This window comes from Hemitrygon akajei, chromosome 29 (genome assembly GCF_048418815.1).
Source record: "Hemitrygon akajei chromosome 29, sHemAka1.3, whole genome shotgun sequence".
NCBI lineage: Eukaryota > Metazoa > Chordata > Chondrichthyes > Myliobatiformes > Dasyatidae > Hemitrygon > Hemitrygon akajei.
This window is the reverse complement of record NC_133152.1, coordinates 17,691,237-17,717,808: the sequence shown is the minus strand read 5'-3', so window position 1 is coordinate 17,717,808 and position 26,572 is coordinate 17,691,237. Positions and strand designations below refer to the sequence as shown.

Here is a 26,572-nt window from a genome sequence, read left to right as displayed (position 1 = left end):
GTATATGAAGTCTGCAGAGGGGAGGTGGGTCAAAAAGGTTTGTTCCCCTTCTGTATTGTTCTGATTCTATTATTTAATTCATATGTGTATTATGATAGTTAGTTATGGCTCAGTAGATGGCACTCTTGGCCACTGTCCTGAAAGTTGTGAGCTCTAGTCCTATCACAAACAAATTAGTTCCCTGACATCTATATTACAAAGGGGATGTTGCACTGTGGGGTATCATTTTTCTGATCAGGCTTCAAATCAAGGTCCTCTTTGTTTCCTGCATTGACATAAAATTTAAAAATAAATCTCCTTGAGCTATTTCAGAGAAAAATAGGGGATTTTTAAAATCCCTCTGACAACTATTTTTGTTTTAATCATTGCGTAATCTGAAGTGCTTACTGTGTGCCAATTGGCTGCAGCATTTCCTGCATTATGTGACTGCCCTCAGAAGTACTGACTGGTCTTTGGGGCAGCCTGAGGTAAAAGATGCAGTATAACTCTTTCTGGAGATTTGTGCCAGTCACCACCTTGTGCCCAGTGGCACTTTACAGGGAACACATTTTCATTTACTTTTTCTTCCTGCAGGTTGCTATGGGCCATGCTCATTCACTGATGATAGCAAGAGATGAAAGTGAAGCAGAAAAAGAGAGGATTAAGAAGTTGCCTGAATATAACCCACGGATTATCTGATGTAGCCTGAGCAGCCACACATGAAAGCTTCACTTGAACAAAGGCAGCTGAAGTTTACAGTGCACTGGTCAATGAGATATAAAAAAAAATTCCACACTGAACAGGGAGCCAGGCAATGGACAACATCTTAGAAAGAGATTTTCCAATTCATAAAAAATATTAGTGGTACTTACACGATCACAATTACAAATGCAGCTATGTAGTGTTTCCAGAGCAACTGATTTAACAATGCACGCAGATAGTTAATTTTACTTGTGTTCTTTGGCAATTGCATTACTATTTGTTTGGGTAAGGCCAATTCCTATTGATGTATTGGAACTCCTTGTATATTTTTTTTAAACCCAGGTTTGGCTCTCTTAATTGGCCAGTAAGAGTGGTGTAAACAGCTGAAACATTTGGAACCCTGACCTTTAATTAGCTGCGCTAAATTTATCAAACTGGCAAGTTGTATCTTCTAACCTTTTATTTCTGGGCTGGCTAAATGTTATGGCCAGTGATATATTTGTTATTTGTTAAATTTCTTCCTTGTTAGTTGTGGTGGGTGCAGGAATTTTTCAATAATTCAACTAACTACCTTAAATATGGCAATCCATGTTTTCAAGCAGTACATTTCAGTAGGGCGAGGAGATACATGGGTAGTATGTTGAGATTCGGTGTAAAAACGCACTCTGCACTGCCCATGAAGTTTTTTTTTGGAGGAGTTGTACTTTAGCAAAGACCCCTCATCACTTTCGAAACCACTTACTCTCTTTTGATAAACTGCGTTTTGATGAGTCTAAAGGAAAAAAAAGTTTGCATTCCATGCTTTTGACTGCTGTACTTGGACTTCTATTTCCATGAGATTATGGGTCATGTTGTATTGCTGTTGACAGCTGGTGCACAACATACCTGTCAGCAGCACACAGTGTAAAACTGCCTTACTGTTCCCAATTCATTGCCAACATATTGACCTAAACTTTGGTGATTTGCCTATCATAACCCCAAGTTAACTTCTCTTCTTGTCCCTTAATTAAGCTTTATGCATGGTTACAGTTCTTTATTTCTGATAAGCTAATAGTAGAAATTTTTTTCTCCATTCTCCCATTTTTCTCCTTCAAGGAGATTAGTGGGTCTCGAAGCCAAATCTTTGTGCACTAACTTTATCAGCCCAAATCTCCACTGTTTTGGTCTTTTTTTTTGTTAGAAATCATTGCAGTTGTGAGACTTCAAAACTCTCTCACTTGTATATGTTTGGGATAAACCATTTCTTGGCTGTTTTTCCAATGGGAAGGAGTTGGAGTGAAATTGACACTACAGTCGGAAAGAATTGGTAAGTCCCGAGGAACATAATGGAAGGAAACTGGCAAGATAAAGAAGTGGGGGTCCCATTTACATTGAGTACCAATGGCTTAGCAGTTGTTCATTATCTGATATATTTGGTGCTCAGAAAATGAATTGGAGCAGTTTTTTTTTCTTAAAGGTGTTTTATTAGATGCAGAACAGTTTCTCCAACTAAAGGCTGCTTTGAGAATGTATTTATATTCTGAATACAGCCTAATCCCTTATTGGCAAAGCTTATATGGACACGTTGGGTATGATAAACATATTGACTTTCTTACAGCATTAGTCCCAAATTTTTCATGTTAAAATCTGCATACTGCAACCTCATTATTTTGTTCTTACTCCTGACCAAACAAGGGCATTGGGATTATTTGTCATTCATTTAAACTGTGCCGCACGAATGAGACCAAACAAACAGATAATCCTCGTACAGTAAACTCAATGTTTTTCTCATTTCTCTGTTAATTAGCAGAGTTTCAATGCTTGTCCTCCATTGGCATTTCTTTCATTACTTTCTGGCCTGAGCACCTGTAATGTGTGCAATATTGACAGTTTCTGAATGGTGCCACTGCACTGATGTTACAGAATGGCCACTTTTACGCTCTCAAGTAAGTGTGGTTCTTGCTGGAGTCATTCAGAAAACCATGCAGCTGACTCTACTTTCACAAAACTATGACCCTGAGATTTTAAATCTGATTCTTGTGGCCTTTGAACAGGATAAAAAATATTCCACATAAAGCTTTCTATTTGAAGGATCAATAGCAGAAAAATAGGATTTACTGCACAGGATCTCTCCAGCACTTGCTTCAGCCACTGCAGACACAAAATAATTAGTAGTTACCCTCTTATTCATCACGTAAGCTTTGAAATGTATTAAGAAAAATTTAAACTGATTTGGTCTTCTGATGCCCAGGTGCTGGAAGAACCTTAATGATTTGGTTATATCATTCCATAAACAATGCTGGTAAGATGAAGGATTGAGACTAAAATATTTAACAATTGTGGTTTGACAGAACCACAACTTGTTCACAATTTTCTACTCCTGTTAATAATGCTTCATGATATCTGGGGCAGCTGTGGTGTCTTTTCATGATGCAGCCTCTGACAAAAGGTGGCACAAGCATCTTAATGCTAGCAATGTTGACATGTCTTGTGTTGCCTTTACCATTGGGGATGCTTCAAGCTGGGCAGCCTTTCTATAAAGAAGCTGAAAATTGGCTGCCATGTCAGAATTTCAAGTTGCACCAATGTTGAAGTTGTGTGCAAACAATGGCATATTTAAATCTTAAAACAGCACATCTTAAGTTTCCTAATTTTTTGTAGAAGTGAAGCAAAATTCTGTTCTGTAAAATGGTGAATAAATTCTCCTAACATTTAATGCTTTTTCCTCCTCAGTTTTAATTTACCAGCTACTTTGTCCGCCTCATGCTGGAATGTCTGACTTTAATTGTCCCTATCTTAGGATTGTGAAACCCTGCTAAGCCACCATGCTAAAAGCTGTTAGTGCTGTGAAGGAGAGTATCTGGTTTTTTTAAATATTGATCCTTTTTCTGCAGTGGGACTTAATAACCCTGTGTGATTCTATTGCATTCATGTTTTCCTGAAGCAGCCAATGTTTAAATATCCAAGATGGCAACCATGAAAAGTTGGCCCAAATTTTACTCTTCTTTTTCTTCTGGTTTCAAAGGTCCAGCCTTTATAGCATTGGGTATAGATGTACCACAGAACTTTGCAGGTGCAAGTTGCACAGACAGTGTATTGCACCAGTAGCTGTGAGTATGCACTCTTTTCTGTAAGTGTTGCATGGTATTCCACCAGACTATCTCAAAAATAAAGTAACTTCATTAACTTTGGAATCGCTGCTGTCTTTCAAATACTGAGCTGGCTGGAATTTGGATATACAATGATGAGCATAGTTAGACTTAGTGCAAGATAACAGTGTTGTCCTCTGGGAAGTTTGAACCTGTTTTCTTAAATGTTTCTCTTTGGGGTAAATGCAAGCTGTTGATGCCGTTCAGTGTCTTATATGCCAAATGGCCTGTAATCAGCTGTACTTGTTATTACTGAACATAAGTATTTCTTGTGCTGGTACAGAAAAATTCTCGTTATTCACTCCTGAATGTACAACCTGATCGTGTCCTTTTAAATTTTGATACTGGTAGTCCAGCTGGACTTTAAACAAGACTCACGTGTCCATTTCAAATGTCCAAATTTAGATAAGCTTACATTCAGGTAAAGTTGTAAGTTCATCTTTTTTAAAAAAGTGTTTTGGAATAGATGTTGACCAAGACTTGAAACTATTGTAGTTCAAACTCTTCTCATTAAACCTCACAACAGCACAAAATGCTTTTGCAGGGAAGAATTGTTGGGGGTATAGGGGCTTGAAATTTTTTTTGTCCTCCTTCAGCTGTTACCCCAAAGGAGAACAATTCTGAATTGTTCATTGTGTTACTATTGTGCCTAGGGAATTCCACTGTGTTTAATGGCTTCCCAGTCATCTCAAAACTACTAATAAAATTGAATATTTACAAATTTTTGACATTTTCCAAGTAGAGATGAACTGTCAGCTTGTTTAGTAAGATGGATGGGTGGGGAGGGAACATCTCCTTTTCATTCTGGTTAATAGTGGCTAGCTTCTTGGCATCATTAGGTTTAGAAAGTGATTTTGTAGCAAATTAGTTGCCTGTTCAGTGCTGTAAACCTTTTTTCTTTTTTTACTTTTGTATTTTCTGCAATAAATTGAATAAATTTTGCCTTGTGTTTCCTTCCACTGTGTGAGACTGTGGATTTGGTTCTTGCCCTGGTTGATCTACTTACAGCTGCTGAATTTGGAAGGATTACTCGTTTTTTTCTAAACTAAAATTTAAAGAGCGCTTTACGTACTTTTGTCCTGAAGATCTGACTCGACAGAAATATTGGCCCAGAAATTATAATGGATGGAGAGAATCCAAACATTTGAGTGTTCATCTAACATTGACTTCAGTCTCTGCAGCTTTGGAAAAGGAATGTGTTCATTTACCGGTACTTGTGAAAACCAAGTCCAATTTGTCTGCTGTGTTTTCACAGGAAATATTTTAATTGATTGTATTGCAATGTGACATCAGACATCCTAATAATCTTCTGTACCATCTCCTCAGTTGATCACCTTGTTGCAGAACTTGAGTCATATGGTTTTCATTATTTTTATGGCTTTGAGTTCGCTTTGCCCATTTGTCTGTCTGTGTGCAAATGAATCAATGAGAGGTTTGTATTTGGATGGGGATAGACTGAGGTTGCCAGCTTTGAGAAAGTGTAATACAATGTCCTGGGGTTAGGTTGGGGGAAAGAACATGCCAAGTGTAAGAGGGAGGGGTCCTGGTAAGGCTTGGTAGAAGTGATTTTTGGGTGGGCTAATTATGACATGTCACTTTGTATGTAACCAAGGCATCCTATTGTCACATTTCTCAGCCACAGGATATCATTGTTGTGGAATGAAGCGTTCTGTAGGAGACTTGCAAGTCAGCTGCTGTGATCTACAGATCAGCGAAACAGTAATTGGGTTAGTTTTGAGAGATTCGGGCTTAGTGTGAGATTTATAGGGGTGTTTGATGAAGAAAAGCTAACGTAATTGGGTTATTATTATGAAGGAAATAATGCTGTAATGGATGAGCGATTCTGGTGATGGACAAAAAGTTGTGAGAATATCCAAGGATTTTGCATAATGGAATTTAGTATAGCCATTGGAGCAGACAGTTATTACTCATCTGGCATTTGGGACAGAATGACTTGCTAGATCATTTCTGAAAACGTTTAAGAGTCAACAACATTGCTTTGGGTCTCGAATAACAGTCTGGGTGGGAATTGCAGATATTAGTGAACTGTTTTCCTGGTAACGTGGGTAAAGTATATGGAAGTTGTTGGGAGCCACTTGGAATAGTAATCAAGAAAGTTACATTGCAGGAATGTGGGGGGGGGGGGGGGGAATGGTGAGGCTTTGGATGACTGAAGCTTGAGATGGGAACTGAAATGCCAAAGGCTGAGGAGGATAGAATGCCATTGAACGAGAGGTTTGGGACTGTAATTTGCAAATGGCCTTTCTCTGCAATTTTAAGAAGAGGAAATGGAAGAAATGTGACTACCTTTTACAATTGGTTTTCCGACCAGGCATCTGATTAGTAAACAGGATTTTTAAAAAAAATCCCTGACTATCTTCTCTCCTCAGGTATAAAAATCATAAATTGCAACTCTATGAAACCAGTCAACAATAACTAATGTGAACATGAAGCTGATATGTTTTGATGCTATACACGCCACACATTCTAAATTTAGCCTATTTACAGATCTGCACTTGATTGAATTAAAGAAATTCATCGTTTTAATTAATTCAAGGGCAAGTTTACTGGTAGATTGTCATTCTTGACATTGTACTTCTGTGCAACAAAGCCTAATTCTACCTCCTGAAGAATAGCAGTACGACTTAGCAGGAAATTATTTCCAGTCTACTGGATACAAAAACTGACTAAGGATGTTAACGGTGAGAATGGCCTGCAATAGCTTCTTTCAGATCTATCTGCATGTTGTCGTGTATGTATGTGTGTGTGTGTGTGTATATATATAAACAATTAATTTTAAAAAAACAAGGACTAAGAAAACAAGTATAAGCTAATGTTTTTATTGACTTATGGCAGACTGAATAATATGTTTCATCCCCGTGGACTTCAGTTGTTTACCATAATCTGTGAAATAAAACAGATGATTACTTTGATGTGGCAATGAAATGCAACTCCTTTCCTGAACAATCAGATACTACAAAATTGATTCTGTCACAGGTGTTTGTGTCTCCTATATTTGTATTTATTGAGTCAACAGTCCATTTTGGAAACTAGGAGCTAACTCCCCAACCCTAACAAATAATTGCGTGTCCAAAATTTACAAAAACTATACTTATTCCTGGTATCACTGAACTGTTTTAGCTAAATTATGATGTGCCTTAATTGCTACCAGCCTTTAACCAAGGGTTCTGCTCCTTGTCAGTGACACCTGCTGATTGAGTGTGACTACTACATTCAGCTGGGCTGCAGTGTTCTTTGTAGTTGAATCAACCACCACTGTTCAATGACAACCAGTGCCTAAAGAACAAACACGAAGGGCTGTGAAACTGTACTTGAGCAGGAATCTGGTTATGAAAGATTACAGAAAAGAACAGGATAAACAAGATTAAGGGAATCGAATTTAGGCTGAGAAACTTTAATTAGCAATCATTTCATGCTTAAAGCTAAGTAAAAGCAGATATTACCAAAAGTATTCTCTATACTGGCATGCTCGTTTTTCAAAACACCCTGCATGAGTACACTATTATCATAATATATTTAATTGAGTTACAGTATTTAATTTGCACTTTGCCATCAAGTTTAAAAAGTAGATGGAGCACTGCAGATTTCTGGTTTGCATGTAAATTTACCATATTTTAACCTGACTGAACCATATACCCTGATATTCTGCAAACGTTTTGTCCATGTTGGAAATGGCATAAAATAAGCAAATGCAATAGTGTTTTGCAGGAGATATGTGCTTTATGTACATGAAGGCAGGTTGACTGGACCTTAATGACACAAGTCCATTTATCAGGTAATGTTTTAGCACAGAATGGTATTAAAAGGTTGCAGATTGAAGTTACTTGGGAACACAGTAGATGCACAAAAACAATCCCGACAATTATTTGCCTATTTTCCATCTACCAAATCTTACAAATCTCAACCATATAACTAGCTGCAGAACACGTCATTGAAAGAAAAGCACTTAACCATTCCGTGAAATGCACGCTACAGAGTTTTGGTTTATCCTAGCCATCCGTGCTTTTTAAACATGCTGGATAGCATTGTTATGTGTGGTTTAAAAATCACGTTGGTTGTCTTGTATAGCTGCAGCTTAGTGCTGGGTAGTGGGCAAAAAGGGAAATCAGTCCACATTCTAGTTTAGACACTTGACTGGAATTGGATGAAATAAATCAAGGTGAATTAAAGCAGTCGCAGATGTTTGGTTTTTCATGAATCCAGAACTATTGTATTTGTGCCTCTTTTATAATGGCTGTTAATTAAGTGGTAATGTACCTGTGAAATCCAGTCATTGAAGGCAGATACACGGGTGAAGCCGGAAGGCCTTTTCTCGAGGTTGCAACCGTAAGCTGAACCAAAGCTGGCGATACCATGCACTTCCCATCTTTTATCAGCACCCCAGCAGTTCAGGGGTCCACCCGAATCACCCTGTTTTTAAATAAAGATGAGCTTCTTAAATGTAATCTCTGAACACTCCTGTCATTTTTCCTGTTTACACGATAGCTCTGGGGCCACTTCATCGTACAAGCTGAAGACAAAGATGGATTGGTGTGTAGAAATCAATCACTTGAGGTTGATATTGATTTGTGTTTCTTGAGGTTAGTTCCTTGGCAACAAATGCACAAAATCTGGTCATGAAATAGTTATTGATTTGTTAAAAAAAATCTACAAATGACCATTTATATTCTAATTATGGTAATAAACCTTCACATGGGCGGGGATGCAGGGAATAATACAGTAGTGTCACAAACCTTGTTAAAGCACCGACTTAAAACTAATTTCATCATATTTATCACTAGCAGGTGAGACAGGATGAATCATGTGACAACCTTCTGTGTCGTAACATTCTTTTACTCTGCAGTTAACAGTTTGTTGTCAGTATGGGGACTATTCTGCACCCTGGCTTAACATTAGTCTCACTCCAATCCCTACCAATGTTCCTGTTTGATTAACTGTAAACTTCACCAATTTACTCACATTTCCCCAGAGCTAAAAGTTACAGAATGTTTACTTTTTTAATCCTATTGATCCCATTGAGCTGTTTTAAAAATCAAGGAGAGTGTCTTTTGTGTTCCACTCAGTGTTTTTAACTTTACATTTTGGGAGTGAGATGTTTATCTAGGCTCCTGCCATTATTTAACAAAAAGCTATTTCTGAAATGTTCAAACAGTAAAATTTAATATTTCAGATTACTTACGTTGCACACGGAAGTATTACTATCTCTGCCAGCACACACCAACTTACTGGATATGTTGCCCCACCAGTCTGGTTTGGTGCATGTTGCATGGTCAACGACCGGCAAAAGAACTTGCTGGAGTTTGTCAGGAGGGGGACCACCGGCTGTATTAAGAATGAAACAGACAAGTGAATTAAGATTTTGGATACATTTGCTCTTTACCATGTTCCAAAATGTTTCCTCTGGATATAGAATGGATGCCCCAATTCTTTAATGGCAATCTTGCCTGTGAGTAATAAGGCTAGCTAGATGTTTAGAATGGAGAAGCTTTGATGACCCACTCCAATTCACTAACTTAGACCATTTCTTTACTAGGTAGGTGAGTGTGAATATCCATATTGGCTCTATCATGGCACAGATAATAAGAGCTGCCTTGCAGCTCCTGCAGCTCGGGTCTGGGTGTAGAGTGTAGGTTATTCCTGTGACTGAGTCGGTTTCCCCCCAAAGAGATGCACGTTTGTAGACAACTTGGCCATAGTGCGTAGATGAGTGCTAGCAATTTGGTTCAAAGGAGATTGCTCTGTGAGCTGGCATAGACTTGGTTGTGAATGAAATGGCCTACTATGTTAAAGACCATAAGATATAAGAAGTAGGCCATTTGGCCCATCGAGTCTGCTCTGCTATCCAATCATGGGCTGATCCGATTCTTCCAGTCATCCCCAATCCCCTGCCTTCATCCCATACCCTTTGGTGATGTAAGGAAATAAGGAGAAAGTGGGGGGTTTAGCTGTATTTGTCAGTTTTTGTGATCTGGGCATCCCTGGCAAGATGGTATCTCTCCCTCCACCCCACACCACTCCCCCTTTACAGGGTAGAGTCAGAGAAGTACAGCACAGAAACTGGCTGTTCAGCCCATTTAGTCCACACCAAGCCAACTTAACCTGCTGATTCCCATCGAGCTGAACTGGGACCATAGCCCTCCATGTCCCTACTATACTTGTATCTATCCAAACTTCTCATAAATGTGGAAATCAAGCTCACATGAACTATTTGTGCTGGCAAAGCACCGTTGTAAAGTATCACCATAAATGCTTATTGAAAAGGAACAGCTCTTTTTCATATCAGGACTCCCATTTGTGTGAGGATAAAGGTATGGCAATGCATTGCCAAATCATGTTAGCTGAGCCTTGGAAAGGCATATGGGATTTTGTACCTACTGTCTTTGGGTGTTGAATATTTTTGGAGCTGTGTTCATCCTAGCAAGAGGAACCTATTTCCTGTCTGATTTATTGTAAATGGTAGAAAGACTTTGGACTGGTGGGGGGGGGGGGGGGTGTCTATTTGCTGCAGGATATTCAGCCTCCCAGTGGTAACAGGTTCTGCATATTGAGTGTGAGGCTCTAGATACTAAGAAGAACCTCAGAAGGGGTAATCTGTGGATTATTGCCTCATTGGGTTACAAATTGGCAAAAGGCAAATAAACATGAGATTCTGCAGATGCTAGAAATCCAGAGCAACACACAAAATGCTGGAGGAACTGAGGTCAGGCAGTATTGATGGAATTGAAGTTGGCATTTCACCAGGATTGGCCAAAAAGATTGACTATGACTAAAATATTGCTGTCAGAAGTGGGTTTGGAATGTTGGGCTTTGTCACCAATACTCGGGGAAAGTGGAAGTTGTATGTTTTCGGACGAGCTGCACTGGTGCCAGGAGGAAGTAGTAAATGAGTGTAAAACAGTTTTTGCAGAAATGAAATTAAAAGGCGCTGGTTAGAATGGAGTACAGACCCTCACAGAGTAGCATTGAGTAAGATTGTACTCTGTTTTGACAGGTGAGATTAGTCTCTTAGGTTTTTCTTTTCAGGATAGTTTCCGCAGTACAGCAAGTTGGTGTAAATAAATGACCCTGGACCTTAACAGTTGTAACTTATATAAATACTTATCAAAAAATGAACATGTTTTCCACACTGACATTTTGTCACAAATAGTAATCAACTGTAGTGTGTTTAAAACATTTTGTGCATCACTCACTGTAGAGTCTACCCCATCCTGTGGCATAGCACGGATAATTATTGGGAAGAAGTGTTCCAGCTTTCGGAATACAGATCAGATCAATCTCCTTACTTAGGGTCACAGGGCTGGTCAACTTGAGGAGTGCAATGTCATACCTGTTGAATAAAAGAATTTATGTATGAATTTGGCATTTTGGGACCAGAAATTTGAAGATACCAAGTTGAAGAATGCACAATTTTCCAGTACGTGTTTTTAATATTAAGAGATTTCTCAAGAAATACAATTATCAGGCACATCCTGCTTTTAGAATTTACTGAATTCAAAAATAGATCATCAATGGCTCCTGTGATTGCACATGATGTGAGATCTGTTGATCCACATGCCACATTCTAGCGTAAACCAGACTTCTCAGAGAGGAATGGGGGGTGGGCGGGGAGGTTAGCAAAGGTAACATCAAATAGATTCTCAGCCTTTGTTCATTGATTCTGCCCTATTCACTGATGCACAAAGTTATGTAGAATAGATTCGGAAGAATCTTGCTCTCTGGTTAAATGTCAACTCCCACCATTGAACCATAGCATCACCCACAACATGTCTAGGAACTCAGCAGGTCAAGCAGCTTCTATCAAAATGAACAAGCAGTTGTCATTTTGGGCCAAGCACTTCAGTACTGGAAAGGAAGGGAGAAGATGCCAGAAATAAAAAAAGTGGGGACTGGGGGAGAGCTAGTGGATGTAGTGTCCCTGGCCTTTCAGAAAGCCTTTGATGAGGTCCCACATAGGAGATTAGTGGGCAAAATTAGAGCACATGGTATTGGGTGTAGGGTACTGACATGGATAGAAAATTGGTTAGCAGATAAATGTCAAAGAGAAGGGATTAACAGGTCCTTTTCAGAATGGCAGGCAGTGACTAGTGGGGTACTGCGAGGCTCGGTGCTGGGACTGCAGCTATTTACAATATACATTAATGATTTAGATGAAGGGATTAAAAGTAACATTAGCAAATTTGCAGATGACACAAAGCTGGGTGACAGTGTGAAATATGAGGAGGATGTTAGGAGAATGCAGGGTGACTTGGACAGGTTGGGTGAGTGGGCAGATGCAGTTTAATGTGGATACCTGAGTTTATCCACTTTGGTGGCAAGAACAGGAAGGCAGATTACTATCTGAATGGTGTCAAGTTAGGAAGAAGGGAAGTACAAGGAGATCTAGGTGTCCTTGTTCATCAGTCACTGAAAGTAAGTATGCAGGTACAGCAGGCAGTGAAGAAAGCTAATGGCATGTTGGCCTTCATAAGAAGGGGAGTTGAGTATAGGAGCAAAGAGGTCCTTCTGCAGTTGTACAGGGCCCTGGTGAGACCACACCTGGAGTACTGTGTTCAGTTTTGGTCTCCAAATTTGAGGAAGGACATTCTTGCTATTGAGGGAGTGCAGCGTAGGTTCACAAGGTTAATTTCCCAGGATGGTGGGACTATCATAAGTTGAAAGATTGGAGCGACTGCGCCTGTATACACTGGAATTTAGAAGGATGATAGGGGATCTGATTGAAACATATAAGCATTAAGGAATTGGACACGCTAGAGGCAGGAAACATGTTCCCAATGTTGGGGGAGTCCAAAACCAAAGGCCGCAGTTTAAGAATAAGGGGTAGGCCATTTAGAATGGAGTTGAGGAAAAACTTTTTCACCCAGAGAGTTTTGGATCTATGGAATGCTCTATCTCAGAAGGCAGTGGAGGCCAATTCTCTGGATGCTTTCAAGAAAGAGAGAGTTCTTAATGTTAGCAGAGTCAAGGGATATGGGGAGAAGGCAGGAATGGGGTACTGATTGTGGATAATCAGCCACGATCACAGTGAATGGTGGTGCTGGCTTGAAGGGCCGAATGGCCTACTCTTGCATCTATTGTCTATTGAAAGAGGCCATCTGAAAGGTGATGGGTGAAGCTAGGTGGGTGGAAAAGGTCAAAGGCTAGAGGAATCCGATAGGCGACCTCGGAGGGGACCAAGGAGAAGCAGTATTGAACTATGGTCAAGTGTTTGTAAACACGTATTTAGTGAAATTATTCGCAGCTTAATTAAAATTGCAGCCTTGGCAGCAGATTCCAAAGTTATTGGATGGTATCCAGTGAGCCTGACGACGAAACTTTTGTACCTTCTGCAACTGCGTCGGCCCTTGATCTGAGTTTCAACAATCAAAGTGACTAACTGATGTGAGATATAGTACGTCAACCTGAGTACTTCTAATATTTTATTTTTAACGTTACGACATCGCTGAAATTGGGGACAATGTACATTGAGACCTAATTGCACACTTTTCTTGGCAAGATGTTAACTTACCCATTGGTAGCGAAATCTCGATCCCAGTTTTTGTGGATAAACATGTTCTTTGGGGCAATTTCAATTGCAACAGATTCCGTTTCTGAAACCTTGAGATTGTGTTTGCCAAGTACTACCCGGAACGTCAAATTCTCACTTAAATTAGGAAGAATAAGAACAATGAGTCTAATGGGTAATCATTTTAATTTTAATCAGCAAAGGTGGTCGATGAAGGACACTGGTTTGCAATGGAGGGCAGTGCCAATGGGGAAGTGGTTGGAGAGCATGGTGGGAGAGTCAAACACCAGCAGTCACAGCCTCTGAATACAGTACAGGGACGCACTTAGAATGGAGATCTGGAGGACTTCCTTTACCCGGAGAAAGGTGAACCTGTGGAATTCGTTACCAAGGTCGGCTGTGGAGGTCAAGTCATTGGGTATACTTAAGGCAGAGTCTGATATATTCTCAGGGCATGAAGGGATACAGGGAGAAAACGGGAGACTGGAGCTGAAAGGGAAAATGAATCAGCCATCATCAAATGGAGCAGAGTAGGTGGGCCAAAAGGCTTAATTTTCCTCGTATGATATATGGCAATATTTGGGATCCAGATCCCTATAGATTGTAGTGCGGGAGGGGCAGTGAAGGAATACTTTAGAATCAGGTCTTCTGAAACAATGAGACTGCAGTCGGCTGGGTTTTACCTACCTTGAAAGGGTGCCTATCTCGCCCCCTCTGTTCTCATTTCCCCCCTATAAGCATATATCTGATATCCTGATGGAAATTATTATTCTACTCTTGCCCTCACGACCTCCTTTTTAGCATTTCATGATCATTCAAGATACTGTGATGTAATCGCGTTATGTTGAGGCACATTTAATTAGAAGATGCAAAACAGGTGCAGCAGTGTTGAAAAATATCAAATCAAGATACCAATGAGCAGAGAATTGGTGAATTACTAGTTTCAGTCAATTGTTCAGTTAATTTGTACCATTGAATAACTCACTGGATGCAGTGGGCAGCAGTCATTACCCAGTTGTCAGCAATGAGGGATCCTCCACAATTGTGGTGCCATTCGCTGTTATTCAGATATTGGAAAGAGATCTCATTGAGGATGGAACAAGAAAAACATAATTAAGATGCTGGATATGAAGTTAAACACAGACCTGTCCATTGTCACATTCTGTAATATTAAAGTTACTGTCAGGTTAGAAAGCCAAAACTATGAAATTTTCTCATAAGCATTTCCTCTTTGTAGACTTACTTTCATCTTGGGCTAGTGAGTTTCAAGGTGACTTGAGGAAGGGAAGGTGAGGTTGTGATATTGTAAGGCCAAAAGAAATTGGAACAGGAGTAGTAGGCCTTTAACCCCCAAACCTGCTTCATCATTCAACTTGTGCTTACAGTATCTTCCCCACACTCTCCACATAACCTTTGATTTCTTTACTGATTTAAAATCACACACTGTTCAAAAAGAAAGCCTCTGCAATTTTCTGGAGCAAGAAATTAGAAAATGCACAGCCCTTTGCAAAAATATTCATCCTTATCTACCTTAAATGGGAGGTATCTTATTTTAAGGCTAAGCCCCTAGCTCTCAGTCTCTTCCCATGAAGGAGAAGCATCCTCCTCACGTTTAGCCTGTGAGATCATAAGACCATCAGACATAGGAGTAGAAGTAGGCCATTCAGCCTATCATGTCTGCTCCGCCATTCAATAATGGGTTGATCCAATTCTTCCAGTCATTCCCACTCCCCTGCCTTCTCCCCATACCCTTTGATTCCCTGGCTAATCAAGAACCCATCTCTCTCTGCCTTACATGCACCTAATGACTTGTCCTCCACAGCCACTTGTGGCAAAAAATTGCACAGATTTGCCATCCTCTGACTAATTTCTCTGTATCTCTGTTGTAAATGGACATCCTTCAATCCTAAAGTGCCCTCTTGTCCTACCATGGGAAATAACTTTGCCCTATCTAATCTGTTCAGACATTTTAATGCTCAAAATGTTTCTATGAGATCCCCCTGATACTCCTGAAGTCCAGGGAATAAAGCCTAAGAGCTGCCAGACGTTCCTCATATGACAACCCTTCCATTCCTGGAATCATTCTCCTGAATCTTCTCTGAACCCTCTCCCATGTCGGTATACCCTTTCTAAAACAAGGAGCCCAAAACTGCACGCAATACCCCAAGTGTGATATCACGAGTGCCTTATTGAGCCTCAACATCACATCCCTGATCATATATTCTATACCTCTAGAAATGAATGCCAACATTGCATTCCCCTTCTTCACCACCGACTCAACCTGGAGGTTAACCTTTAGGATATCTCGCACAAGGACTCGCAAGTCCCTTTGCATCTCTGCATTTTGAATTCTCTTCCCATCTAAATAATAGTCTACCTGTTTATTTCTTTCACCGAAGTGCATGACCATACACTTTCCAACATTGTATTTCATTTGCCACTTCTTTGCCTATTCCCCTAAACTATCTAATTCTCTCTGCAGGCTCTCTGTTTCCTAAACACTACCCACTCCTCCACCTATCTTTATATCATAGGCAAATTTAGCCACAAATCCCTTAACACCATAGTCCAAATCATTGACATACTGTTACGAACCCCGTAACTGGGTGTCTTACCAGCAAAGGTAGAAATGTCCATTGGAGTCTGGTGATACTATTTTCAACAGTATTTATTAGTAAAAATACACAAAAATAATATGAATGCAAATATTCAGATAATATACATCATCAATACTAAACCTAAAAGTGTGGGTATAATAATAATCAATAAGAAATAAGCTCTATCGTTGTCTAGGGGATAATGAATTGTCAGATGGAACTATAAAGTTCAGTTCAGTTCATGCAGGCTGCGGTAGTTGTTGGTTGCGATGTTTCAATTGTTAGAGAAGAGAGAGAGAGGGAGAGAGAGAACAGTAACAGCTATTGACTTGCCAACTTTCCTTTACGATCTTGATCCGTTGATGCGTTGTTGTTGTGGCCATTCACGTATGACCCCTCCGTCCTTTAGCTAGACCGTTCTTCTGTGATGGACTCATCACCCAGGCAAGGGTGGACACACACACAAGCCCCCACCGGTTTCGTAGCGTCTCTCCTGGTGCGTCTGAGGGGTGTTGCCCCAGTCCCTACTTTTATCCCCACTCACGGGGTCTCAGGTGTCAATCGGGTTGGGATGATGCAACCCATCAACCCAGGCCACTCTGGTTGCCCCCTGAGGGGTTTCAATGAATAGAACAGTACCAAGTACACAAACCTTCTCCAAAAGACAATAGTTCAAAAATCAATGGTTCCGTTCTCTTTTGTTAGCTGGAGACTTTCCACCTGAGCTGTGCCTCTCTTCATTAATTTGTATGAGCTGTTATCAATAACAACTGTCTTGGCAGCTTTCCTGTGTCTCTCTCATCTCACTTGATAACAGCATCGGAATAGTAGTGATTTGCGATTCTCCAAAGGGGGGGGGGCATTGGCGATTCTGTACCCTTCTGCCCATCAGAGTTGTTCATCATTCGTAACAACACATCTTTGATTTTTTTTCTTATTTGGAATATATCTGTCTTGCACTTCCCTCATTTTTCGCAGGAACTCCAGCCATTGCTGCTCTGCTGTCCTTCCTGCTCGTGTCCCTTTCCCGTCAACTTTGGCCAGTTCCCCATTCATGCCATTGTGATTTCTTTTATTCCACTGAAATACCAACACTTTGGAATTTAATTTCTCCTCAAATTTCAAAGTGAAGCCTTTCATAAGATTGCCTCTGCCTTTCACCATTGAAACTCCAATGGATGCCCTTTGTTCAATCCCTCTACCTTCCATATGATCTAATTTTAGGACAAGCTATGGATGAGTTCAGGCTGACAGTATTCCCTATGTCTCCACTAGACACTTGGATCATCTTCAAGAGTAACCCTTCCAGAATAAAACTGTTATCAATGATGTACACTTGTCACGACTTCTACAACCACTTTTACGGAGAATTATGTCCCACTTATTTAGTGGTTTGGCAATACATCGATGAGTTGCAGCTTTGTACAGCAGAGAAACTGAGCTGGTGATGTGTGGCTGAAACTGTTCTTATTCACTTGCATCAATATTTGCCATTGCCCAGTCTTCCAGCAACAGTGGATCAGTGTCACTGTTAGCCAGATGTCAGTCAAAATGGTGTCTGCAAAACCAGAACGGAAGCTGTGGCTCTGGCAAAGGTCACGTCATGTGTGATGGACAGAAGCAGCTGTTCTAATGCTCCAAGGTTTTTGCCACGGACTGACCAGGTTTACATCCGCTATAACAGTAAGTAACTGCAACTACTATAACCTGAAATAATAGAAAAGGTTCAGCTGATTGTTTGCCATCTGTGTAAGGATATTTGCAGTTTACCTTTCAGGTCAATTCAAGATTGTTTATTGCCATTCTTCGGTACTCAAGTGTGCAAAAACAAAATGATTGTTACTCTGGATCCAATACAGCATTAAAAACAACACAATAAGCATAAAGAATAATAAATAAATAAGCATAAAGAACACAATTAAAAAAATAAAAACAACTGCAAGTAACGTGTGTGTGTATATATATATATACACACACGCACACACACACACACACACACACACACACACACACACACACACACACACACATATATATATATTCTATGTACATAATGCGATGCTAGATGATATGTAGATAGTGGTGGTGGAGTAGGTTAATGGGTGGTGGTGTAGATATTAACCTGACGACTAAGGGGAAAAAACAGTTTTTGAGTCCGGAACGAGCTTTAATCCGAAAGTTAAGAAGAATTCAAAAACGATTGAAGCTACAGAGTAAGTCTCGGGCTAGAGAGAACCAAGGAGTTGTCTGGTAGGGTAGACATGAAGGAAGTCTGAATAGCAAGTGGTGTTGATGCTCACTGGGAGAGACGGGAGAAGGCTTGCTCATCGTGGTTGCTCAAATGTGGAGGAAAGGAAGGAAGACAAAAGAAATTACAAAAATAATGCTGCAACTCTGACACAGAGCGCAGAATGCACTGAAAATCTGAAGAAATCGGGAATGCTGGAAATACTCGGGTCTATAGAGGGAGAAACACTGAGTTAATAATAGAGGTGGATGATCTTTGATCAAGACTGTCCAGTCCTCACTTAAATGGAAAGGCTGTTTGTCTGAAGTGTTTTGAATTCTGCCCTACCTTGAGGGCCGTAACGTGCTTAAGTGGAAGGTGACAAACAGTTCCCTGGGCTTGCTTTAGGCGCCAGTGGAACACCAAACAGAGTTGAAGTGGGGTGGAGAATTAAAGCGACAAGCAATTGGAAACTTAGGGCCACCCTTGCAGAACAGAAGTAGGTATGCTGCAAAGCAGACATCCAGTCCAACGAAGGGAAGACCACACCATAGCAATGAACACAGTGTGTTAGATCGCAAGGAGTGTTTGGGTTTCTGGAGGATGACGAGGTAAAAGGCAGTGGCCGAGTCTCCTGCAGTTGTATGCGAAGGTACTGTGAAAATTGGAATGAATGTTGGTGGAGAGGAAAGAGTGGCCCACGGAGGTGTGGGGCAATCATCCCATTTGGAATACTGAAAGGTGAGAAGAAGGGCTGTTGACCTGTAGCGGGTCCCCTTTGAAGTTGACAGGTGGAGGATGACACGTCCAATATGAAGATTACAGCAAAGGGGAGTAATCTCATGAACAGCGGTATGGAACCTCTCAATATCAAGACAGAGCCATAAAAACAGGAGAATAGGAGGGAGTCGGGGGGGGGGGGGGGAAGGTGCAGTTACAAAAGCTCTGAAACTCTATACTTACGACTTCCTTAAAGGATAGTTCTGATGAAAGATTTTCAACATGATACATTAACTCTGCCTATAGACGATGTTGAGTGTTGCCAGCATTTCCTATATACACCACTCCCCATGTATCTCCCTCCATTTAGCCTCTTCAGAAAGGGAACAGGAAGGACATTTTTTAAATTCCTATTTTTGGATGATAGGTATACAGAGATAGAGCCCGCATTTAACAGTCATCATTTGCGCCCTGAATAGGGTAGCTCCGCAAATCATTTCAAATAAGCCGCCTGATGGACCTGAAGTCACAAATTTCCTCTGCAATGTGATTGGGTAAGTAAAACATTAGTGAATCATACTGTAGGTGTTGTGTCATAGTCACTATTCAATGTTAGTTTCTTTTTGAATTCCAGACATATTTAATTACTTGAATTTAAATTCTGCTGGTGTGATTTAACCCCACACCCCAAGATGAACTTGAGGTCCCTGTAAACTCATTGATTAAATTAATTACTGTACTACTGTGCTGAGGGGGCTTTTAAAGTCGTCCTGATTTGGGTCAATATATTGGAATTCTTGACTTAATGGCAATAGCTGTATTCCCAAAGATACCACAATGAAATAGAAACTTATATAGCCTTTCATAAAATATTGACATGGGAAATATATTTGGCTTATTAATATGATTCAAGTGCTACAGAAAGATGTAAAGGAATATTTAACGTTTGAGCTCGCTCTTGTTGTATGATAGAAATGTTTCCCTGTAGGAAACCGTTGATTTCCTTACCTGTAATAGTCCTTACCCGCCACCGGATGGTGCTGTTACTCTTCTAAATACTTGCACTGCTTTCTATGCGGTAGCAACAGAATTACCCTATCACTGAATAATAGTGGGGACCATTCAGTTTATCACCCCTACATAGGGGCAACCCAATTGGATCCATTTCCAGTCCTGCAAATTAAAATAGTTATCGAGCTCCCTTTCGAACACTACAATCCTAAAGCAGCAAGTTGCAAAACCTTTAAAGCAACCCTGTGTAAAAGGAAGAAGGTTCCTCATTTTATTGTTGATTCTTTAGCCAATCACCTTCATTCTGGTTATCATCACTTGGCCAATGAGAACAATTTGCTGTTTCAGTCTTCAGCAGGGCTTTAAATATCTCTATCAAATCCCCTCACAAACCATAACTCCTCTAGACAGTGTACACTTGTGTTTCACCCTCATCTATCTGAAATGCTACAAAGTGATTCAAGGGAGGGATACTGAATAAAACTAAAAACCATATCAAGCAAGAATGGGTGAAAGTAGGAACTTCTATAGAGCATAAAAGATTAAACCCAGTGGAGTGGAGAGATTTGAGGAAGGAATTCGAGAGACAAGGACCAGGCTACCAAATAAGATGGGGACTAATGCTCAAAACACTTGGCAGGTCAGGCTGCACCTTAGTAGAAGTAAATAGAGTTAATGTTTTCAGTCAACAGACTTCTATCAGGCTCGTTCCAAGAGGATTGCAACTGAAATTCTACTCTGCAGTTTGATCCGGCATATTTACCTCCAGCTATTCAGCATTTCTCAAATCACTATTACTCCTTAGTAAATGGAGGGGATATACCAGGAGGCAGAGGGAGATGAGAAAAGAGAGCTTGGGGACTTGATGTTCAAAAGGTGAGGTTGAAGAGAGGTTCAAGGAGAGGAATTAGTGTGCATGAACTGTGTGGTAGGTTTGTCCACAAGAGCTGAAGCCTGGAGAATTCAAATAGGCTTCTTTGACGTCTAGCGGCAAACTGCCAAGAGGAATGGATTCTGTGGATTTTTTTTTAGCCATTTTACCAGATGTTGCGATTCTTCTACTGGAGTAATCCCAGGATCTCCATCGTACAAAATGGAGTGAGCAGGGAGCAGGTCCTATCACTTGGATATTCCAGACTCCTTCCGGGGTTATACAGTCTCAGTTCCCATCATTTGATGAAAACACACCTGTATTATTTGGTCAGTTTACGAAGGGATCCATATACTTGTCTTAGAGATAAGGCAACAAGGCTGATTCATGGGTGAAGGAGGTGTCTTATGCTTCAAGTCCTTTGAAGCCCATGCCCCAAACCTTTACAGATTCTTGACAAGTTCTTCACAGGATGCATACCAAGCCTTGACTGGGGAGTTTAAAAGGAGAGGCCATTTTTTTTCCCAAGGGATCATGAGCCTGGAATTCTCTATCCTTATTCATTCAGTTGTTGAAAGTTTTCAAGTTAAAAGATGAGTATGTCATTAAATCACAATAGGTATGAGGATACTTCAGTAAAGTGGGTGCAGTGTCATGTTAAAGAGAAGGCAGGCTCAAGAGCCTGAATTCCCTGTTTCATTGACAAATTTTCTTGGGCTGTATATTTTTAATCGGCAAACTGATCGCTGTAATAGGAAATGGTGTGCAAAGACAGCAAACTAAGTTTACATGGAAACAGCAGTTAATTCTAAAATGTAGGACACTCTCACCTGTAAAGAAATGACCAAAAATGCAAATCTTCTGAAATTCCAAACAAACCACTTGTTCTCCCATATTTGTTCTGCTAGTTTCAGCCTCAATACAATTAATAACACCATAAGGCTCAGAAGCAGCATTAGGCCATTCAGCACATCAAGTCTGCTCCATGGTTGATTCATTATCCCTCTCAATTTTAAATTTGGAGGAAGTTATTCTTTGGGATGAGCTTGGTGGGCACCATTGACAAGTTGGGCTGAAGGGCCTGTTTCACGCTACTCCATGACTCTACAACTTTAAGCATTTGGATGTCTTACCTGCCAAGGCCAACTGTGAGGTACAGCTTCCACACCGCCCACAATCCTGTGCATCAGAGGTCGAATGGCTGGAACACCACATCCATAGGCTGCAAGGTAAATGGCAGTTCAGTCCACCTTTTGGATTAAATATTTTTTCATACATTCACCCTCTACATTCATACTAATCAATCAAAACTGGAGTTCTCTTTATTAAATCGATACAATTGAACAGTTTTAATTAGATCACCCCGATACAGTGTTCCATAAAAGTTGCAATGCATAGAGTGGTTTTTAGGCTCTAATCATAGTTGGTGCTGATGCGAAGCTCACACATCATAGCTGAACATTTTCTTGACCATTGTATGGATATTTAGTTATTACATCTTGAACGAGCTGAGACTCCTGCTTCTGACCAGAATAAGAGATTATTTTGATTCAATCAATATCACATCCCGCCTAGAACCAATTGTCGTCATCAGACCTGTAGCCTCAATTCCTTTGCTGACCATTTGCATGCACAAGCCTCTCCCCAGTACTTCGCATACTCTGCAAGTTCATAGCTTTTATATCTTTTTCATCTTGTAGGGCCTGTTTATCTGGAGCCAATGGGTTAATGAACTTTTCCCTACTGTATATCTGTACTGGAATAGATGTTACTACAAAGACAGACCAACTTGTGGCTTCTTTTGGTATTTGACAGCTATCCCAATCATACCACTACACAATGTTGTCCTGTTTCATCTGCGCTACTGTGATGATCAGTGTGGAAGAATCCAGGCACATACCAACTTTGAATGCCCCTATTTTTCTTTAAGGATATTGGAGAGTTTTTCTTACTGTTTCTCACAAATCCAATATGGTGGCCATTATCATTGGTCAAGCCATTCCTTCAACGCCTGTTTTCCTCCTGTATCCTCCTCTCTGATGTTTACGTGAGAGGTGAATGATTTTCCCCCTCCAACCCATTCCTCCATCATCTGAATGTGTCTGTCTGATGTTTTATGAGAGAGGTGAAAAATCTCCCCTCTCCAACCCATTCCTCAATTATCTGAATCTGTCTCTGATGTTAATAAGAGAGATGAAAGATCTCCCCTCTCTGACACATTCCTCTATTATCTGAATGCATCTCTTTGAAGTTTATGAGAAAGGTGAAAGATCTCCCTCATCAGACTCGTTCATCTATATATCGAGTTCTGCTTCATTGGCTGAAGATATTTCTTCAAGCTGTTACATCTTTGAATTCGAGACATTCTAATTTTGCCAGAATTTGCTTTTTTGCATAATCCTTCTAGTCTGATGTGAATTCTTCAATGGGGAGGACTTTTCAAATTAATAATACTCACCAGAACATTTATTTTACCCTTGGAGTGGCTCTAGCAAACCCTGCAAATACACCAAATATTCTAGGAGTTCAATCACCTTCTGCATCTACATAAATTAGATTAAACCCCAGATAGATTGTTTCTCAGTTTATTTGACAATTTAAGGAGAAGCCACACAATATAGAGTTCTGAGATGACTTAAAACCACAACCTGTGCAATAATACTTATAACATTTCTTTGGTCACTAGGTAACTAATTCTATGGTTACATCTAATGGGTGATTTTTTTTTTACGACTGTACTATCATTTAGTTGTTAAGTCATGACAAGACCCCAGCATTGTTCTGTATCCAATCATTACAAAACACTGTTTTGATTCAAGTAATTAATATTGAATCCCCCTCCAAAGATTGTTTATACTCAATGTTATTTGTAGCCACATTCCCTCTGCTGACCATTTGATCTGGAATCAACAGGTCAATTCTTGTGTATCTCCATCTGTATTGCCATGGACACTTCTACAAAGACAGCTATAATCTTATGATCCAGTTAGCTTCTAATGAATGCTCCAGTGCCAGAAGTATTTGATATTATTTCTACTCTCACCAGAGTTGATTTGGTGAATAGTATAGAGAAATTTAACTAGCTCCAACATACTTTATTCCATTGAATACTGTACATATCCTGTCCAGTTGAAGGGTCATGTGCTGCAATGTTGACTGTTATTTACCTCTGCCTAACTTGTTCAGTTCCTCCAGAATTTTGTGTGTTTCGCTGATTTAGCCCTGAATTCCCATAAACCTCTCACAGGTTCTAGCGCCAGAACCGACTTACAGTTGACAACTAATCTACCAACCTGCAGAGTCTGGGATTTCAGAGGAAACCAGATGAAAGAAAATGGGCACAGGGAGAACGTGCACCCTCTACACATAGAGTACTAGAGGTCGGGGTTGAATTGGGATTGTTGGTGCCACCAGAGCTCTGTGTGCTGGGTTATTGAGCTGCTATGCAGCCTGAAAGCTACACCTTCTCCACTCTCTGAGCAGTACCAGGACATGGCAATACACAGCGTCTCTCTGAGAGCTTCATTTCCTCAAAGTGACTAAACAACTGTGAGAGCAAACAAGTTGTGCTTAAAAATGTCATAGCTCCTTTTGACACAGAAGGATGTAACTTGGCCAACTGAGGTTATACAGAGAAATCGCATCAATCCATTGTTCCAACTGCTTCCCATTACCTACTCTCTCTCACTTGCCATCAACTCCAAGCTGAAATCTCCACCACCCACCTGCATGAGGGTTAAAAAGTTCAAATTACAGTTATTATCAAATTTTATATACTCTATATGACCTTGAGATTTGTCTCCTTACAGGCAGCCGTAAAACAAAGAAACCCAATCGAGCCCATTAGAAAAGGGCACCAACCACTCAATGTGCAGGGGGAAAAAACCGATTTGCACAAACAATAAATGTAAACAAGTAACATTTGGAACTGAAATTCACAAAAATTGGTCCACAGTCTCAGTTCAGCAGAGATGAGTAAGCCTCGTGGAGTAGTAAGCTGAACATTGGCCCATCCCTTGCCTCTGACCTTTTCAAACTGGCCTGGTGCTTAAATCAGCTAAATCTCCGGTTTTTCCTCACTCCGCGGGCCATGTCCTGCTGCGTCACTGGAGATTGGAATTGAATCTGGGTGAGACAGCAGAACCACGTGCTGCCTCATTGAACCACACTGTCAACTTCACTGTTCTTTTCAAACTAATTTCTACACTTGCTGAACACTGAAGCTGTGAAATCTGACGTGCAAAGTCTGTTTCCTTGGGATAGGGGCCACTTTTCCATTATTTCTCATCTCAGGATGTAAAAGTTGGAAACCACTTTCTGTTTTAAAAGTCAAGGCAGCACTTGTCATGTGGTGTCCCCATCCCTAGCTTGGTTCTGGGTTCCACTCACTGAGATTTGTGACCATGTACGAAGATGCATCCTGAACTCTGAATTCCAACATTTTCGATTTCTAATTTGGATTTCCCATAACTGAAATTATTATTTGCATTTTCATTGTTGAGTTTCCCCTTCTATTGAAGAGTCTGTTGGCAAGCACATCCTGAACTTATATCCTGCTTGGAAGGGTCTCCAGGTCAAATATTTCCCAAGAAGGAGTCAATACTTGGAGGTGAAGAGAAAGCAAAAGAGAACAAGCAAGGCAAGAGAAGTACCAAACTTTGAGTTATCTTACCACCAGCCAGGAGGAACGCAGCAACCACAAGCGAGATCATCTCTCTACCACTGAAGCACGAAGCTGACCGCAGCAGAATTTATAGAGAGCCTGTTGTCTTCTTACCTGACAGCTTATTAATCTAGGTGTCAAATTAACCTTAAAGGAGAAAGGACAGAACCATATATGGGAGAGAGGCAGGTGGTCCCTGAATCTTTAGCAGCTGTTCAAAGTTACACTGGGTTTCATTGACACTAGTGACCTTTTTCAACTGAGAAACCAAGGTCAATGATGTTGGATAGCAGAGATAAGGAGGAGTGGAGAGGTCACTTGGTTCAAAAGGTTCAACGGTTCATTGATTCTCAAAGTATACATTCTGCAAATCCCTCCTCCCCACACAAAAAAATGAACAAAAATGGAACAGGCACATCAACCCCTAGATCCTGCTCCCCTGCACACAAAAAAATGAGAAAGATTGGGTAAAGAAATAATGAAAAACAATAAAACTGAAAATATAGCCTGTAGTTCAAGTTCATATCCAAGATGCTGAAAATCTGGGAAACATTCTCGATGAGTGCAGTGGCTGACTTTCCCCCTTCTGGCAGCGAGCAATTCCACCAGGGATCAAAAGACATTTTCTCCTCTCTGTAGTAGAGCGATCTCACCAGTGATCAAAAGGCAGCCTCCCCTCTCCACAGCAGAGTGATCTCATCGGTGATCAAAATACAGTCTCCCCTCTCCGGCAGCAGAGCAATCTCACCAGCGATCACTACCTGAGCTGCCAAGGTATTAGCCTCAGAGCCATTCTGGCTCCTGGTATCTTTGATCCACAGGCTTTCTCCACATGTTCAAGAAACTGTGTGAACCCTAAAATTCATCAAGGTTCATTTACTGGATAGGACTTTTTCCACGTGGAGATGAGTCCATGGTCAGATCAGCCATGATCTTAATGAATGGTGGAGCAGGCTCGACAGGCCATTTGGCCCATGTCTACATTATAAGAATGGTTGGTTGCCACAGTCTTGGTTATGTTCTAATTATCCTGTAAAAAGAACTCATTTGCCACACAAAACCTGTAACACATCTTATCCTGTGTTTTAAATTTTTTTCCTGGTACCTGATCCAAATGATTTCTGGAAATGGGATAGGAATTGGTTTATTAT

The 26,572-nt window shown here is 40.5% G+C and overlaps 2 protein-coding genes across 3 annotated transcripts in view; one reads left to right on the top strand and one right to left on the bottom strand.

Moving 5' to 3' along the window:
* rcc2 (regulator of chromosome condensation 2) overlaps positions 1-4,768 on the top strand; it is a 42,219-nt gene extending 37,451 nt beyond the window's left edge. Inside the window, exon 12 of the mRNA XM_073031765.1 lies at positions 574-4,768. Within this exon, the coding sequence (XP_072887866.1) occupies positions 574-678 (105 nt within the window). The 3' untranslated portion in view covers positions 679-4,768. The remainder of the gene's footprint in view (positions 1-573) is intronic.
* A 1,869-nt stretch (positions 4,769-6,637) lies between these two features.
* Positions 6,638-25,579, bottom strand: LOC140718260 (chymotrypsin-like elastase family member 2A). Of its 2 annotated transcripts, XM_073031766.1 has the most exons (8): positions 25,431-25,579; positions 21,892-21,980; positions 14,318-14,415; positions 13,336-13,470; positions 11,021-11,157; positions 9,010-9,152; positions 8,088-8,240; positions 6,638-6,713 (listed from the first exon to the last, which is right to left on the bottom strand). In XM_073031766.1, exons 1-8 carry the CDS (start codon positions 25,468-25,470, stop codon positions 6,696-6,698), a joined length of 813 nt encoding a protein of 270 aa, XP_072887867.1. In that variant the 5' UTR covers positions 25,471-25,579; the 3' UTR covers positions 6,638-6,695. The 2 variants fall into 2 exon arrangements, with proteins under 2 accessions (XP_072887867.1, XP_072887868.1); XM_073031767.1 differs by lacking the exons at positions 21,892-21,980; positions 25,431-25,579 and adding an exon at positions 19,885-19,993.
* Between the last annotated feature and the right edge of the window lie 993 nt (positions 25,580-26,572).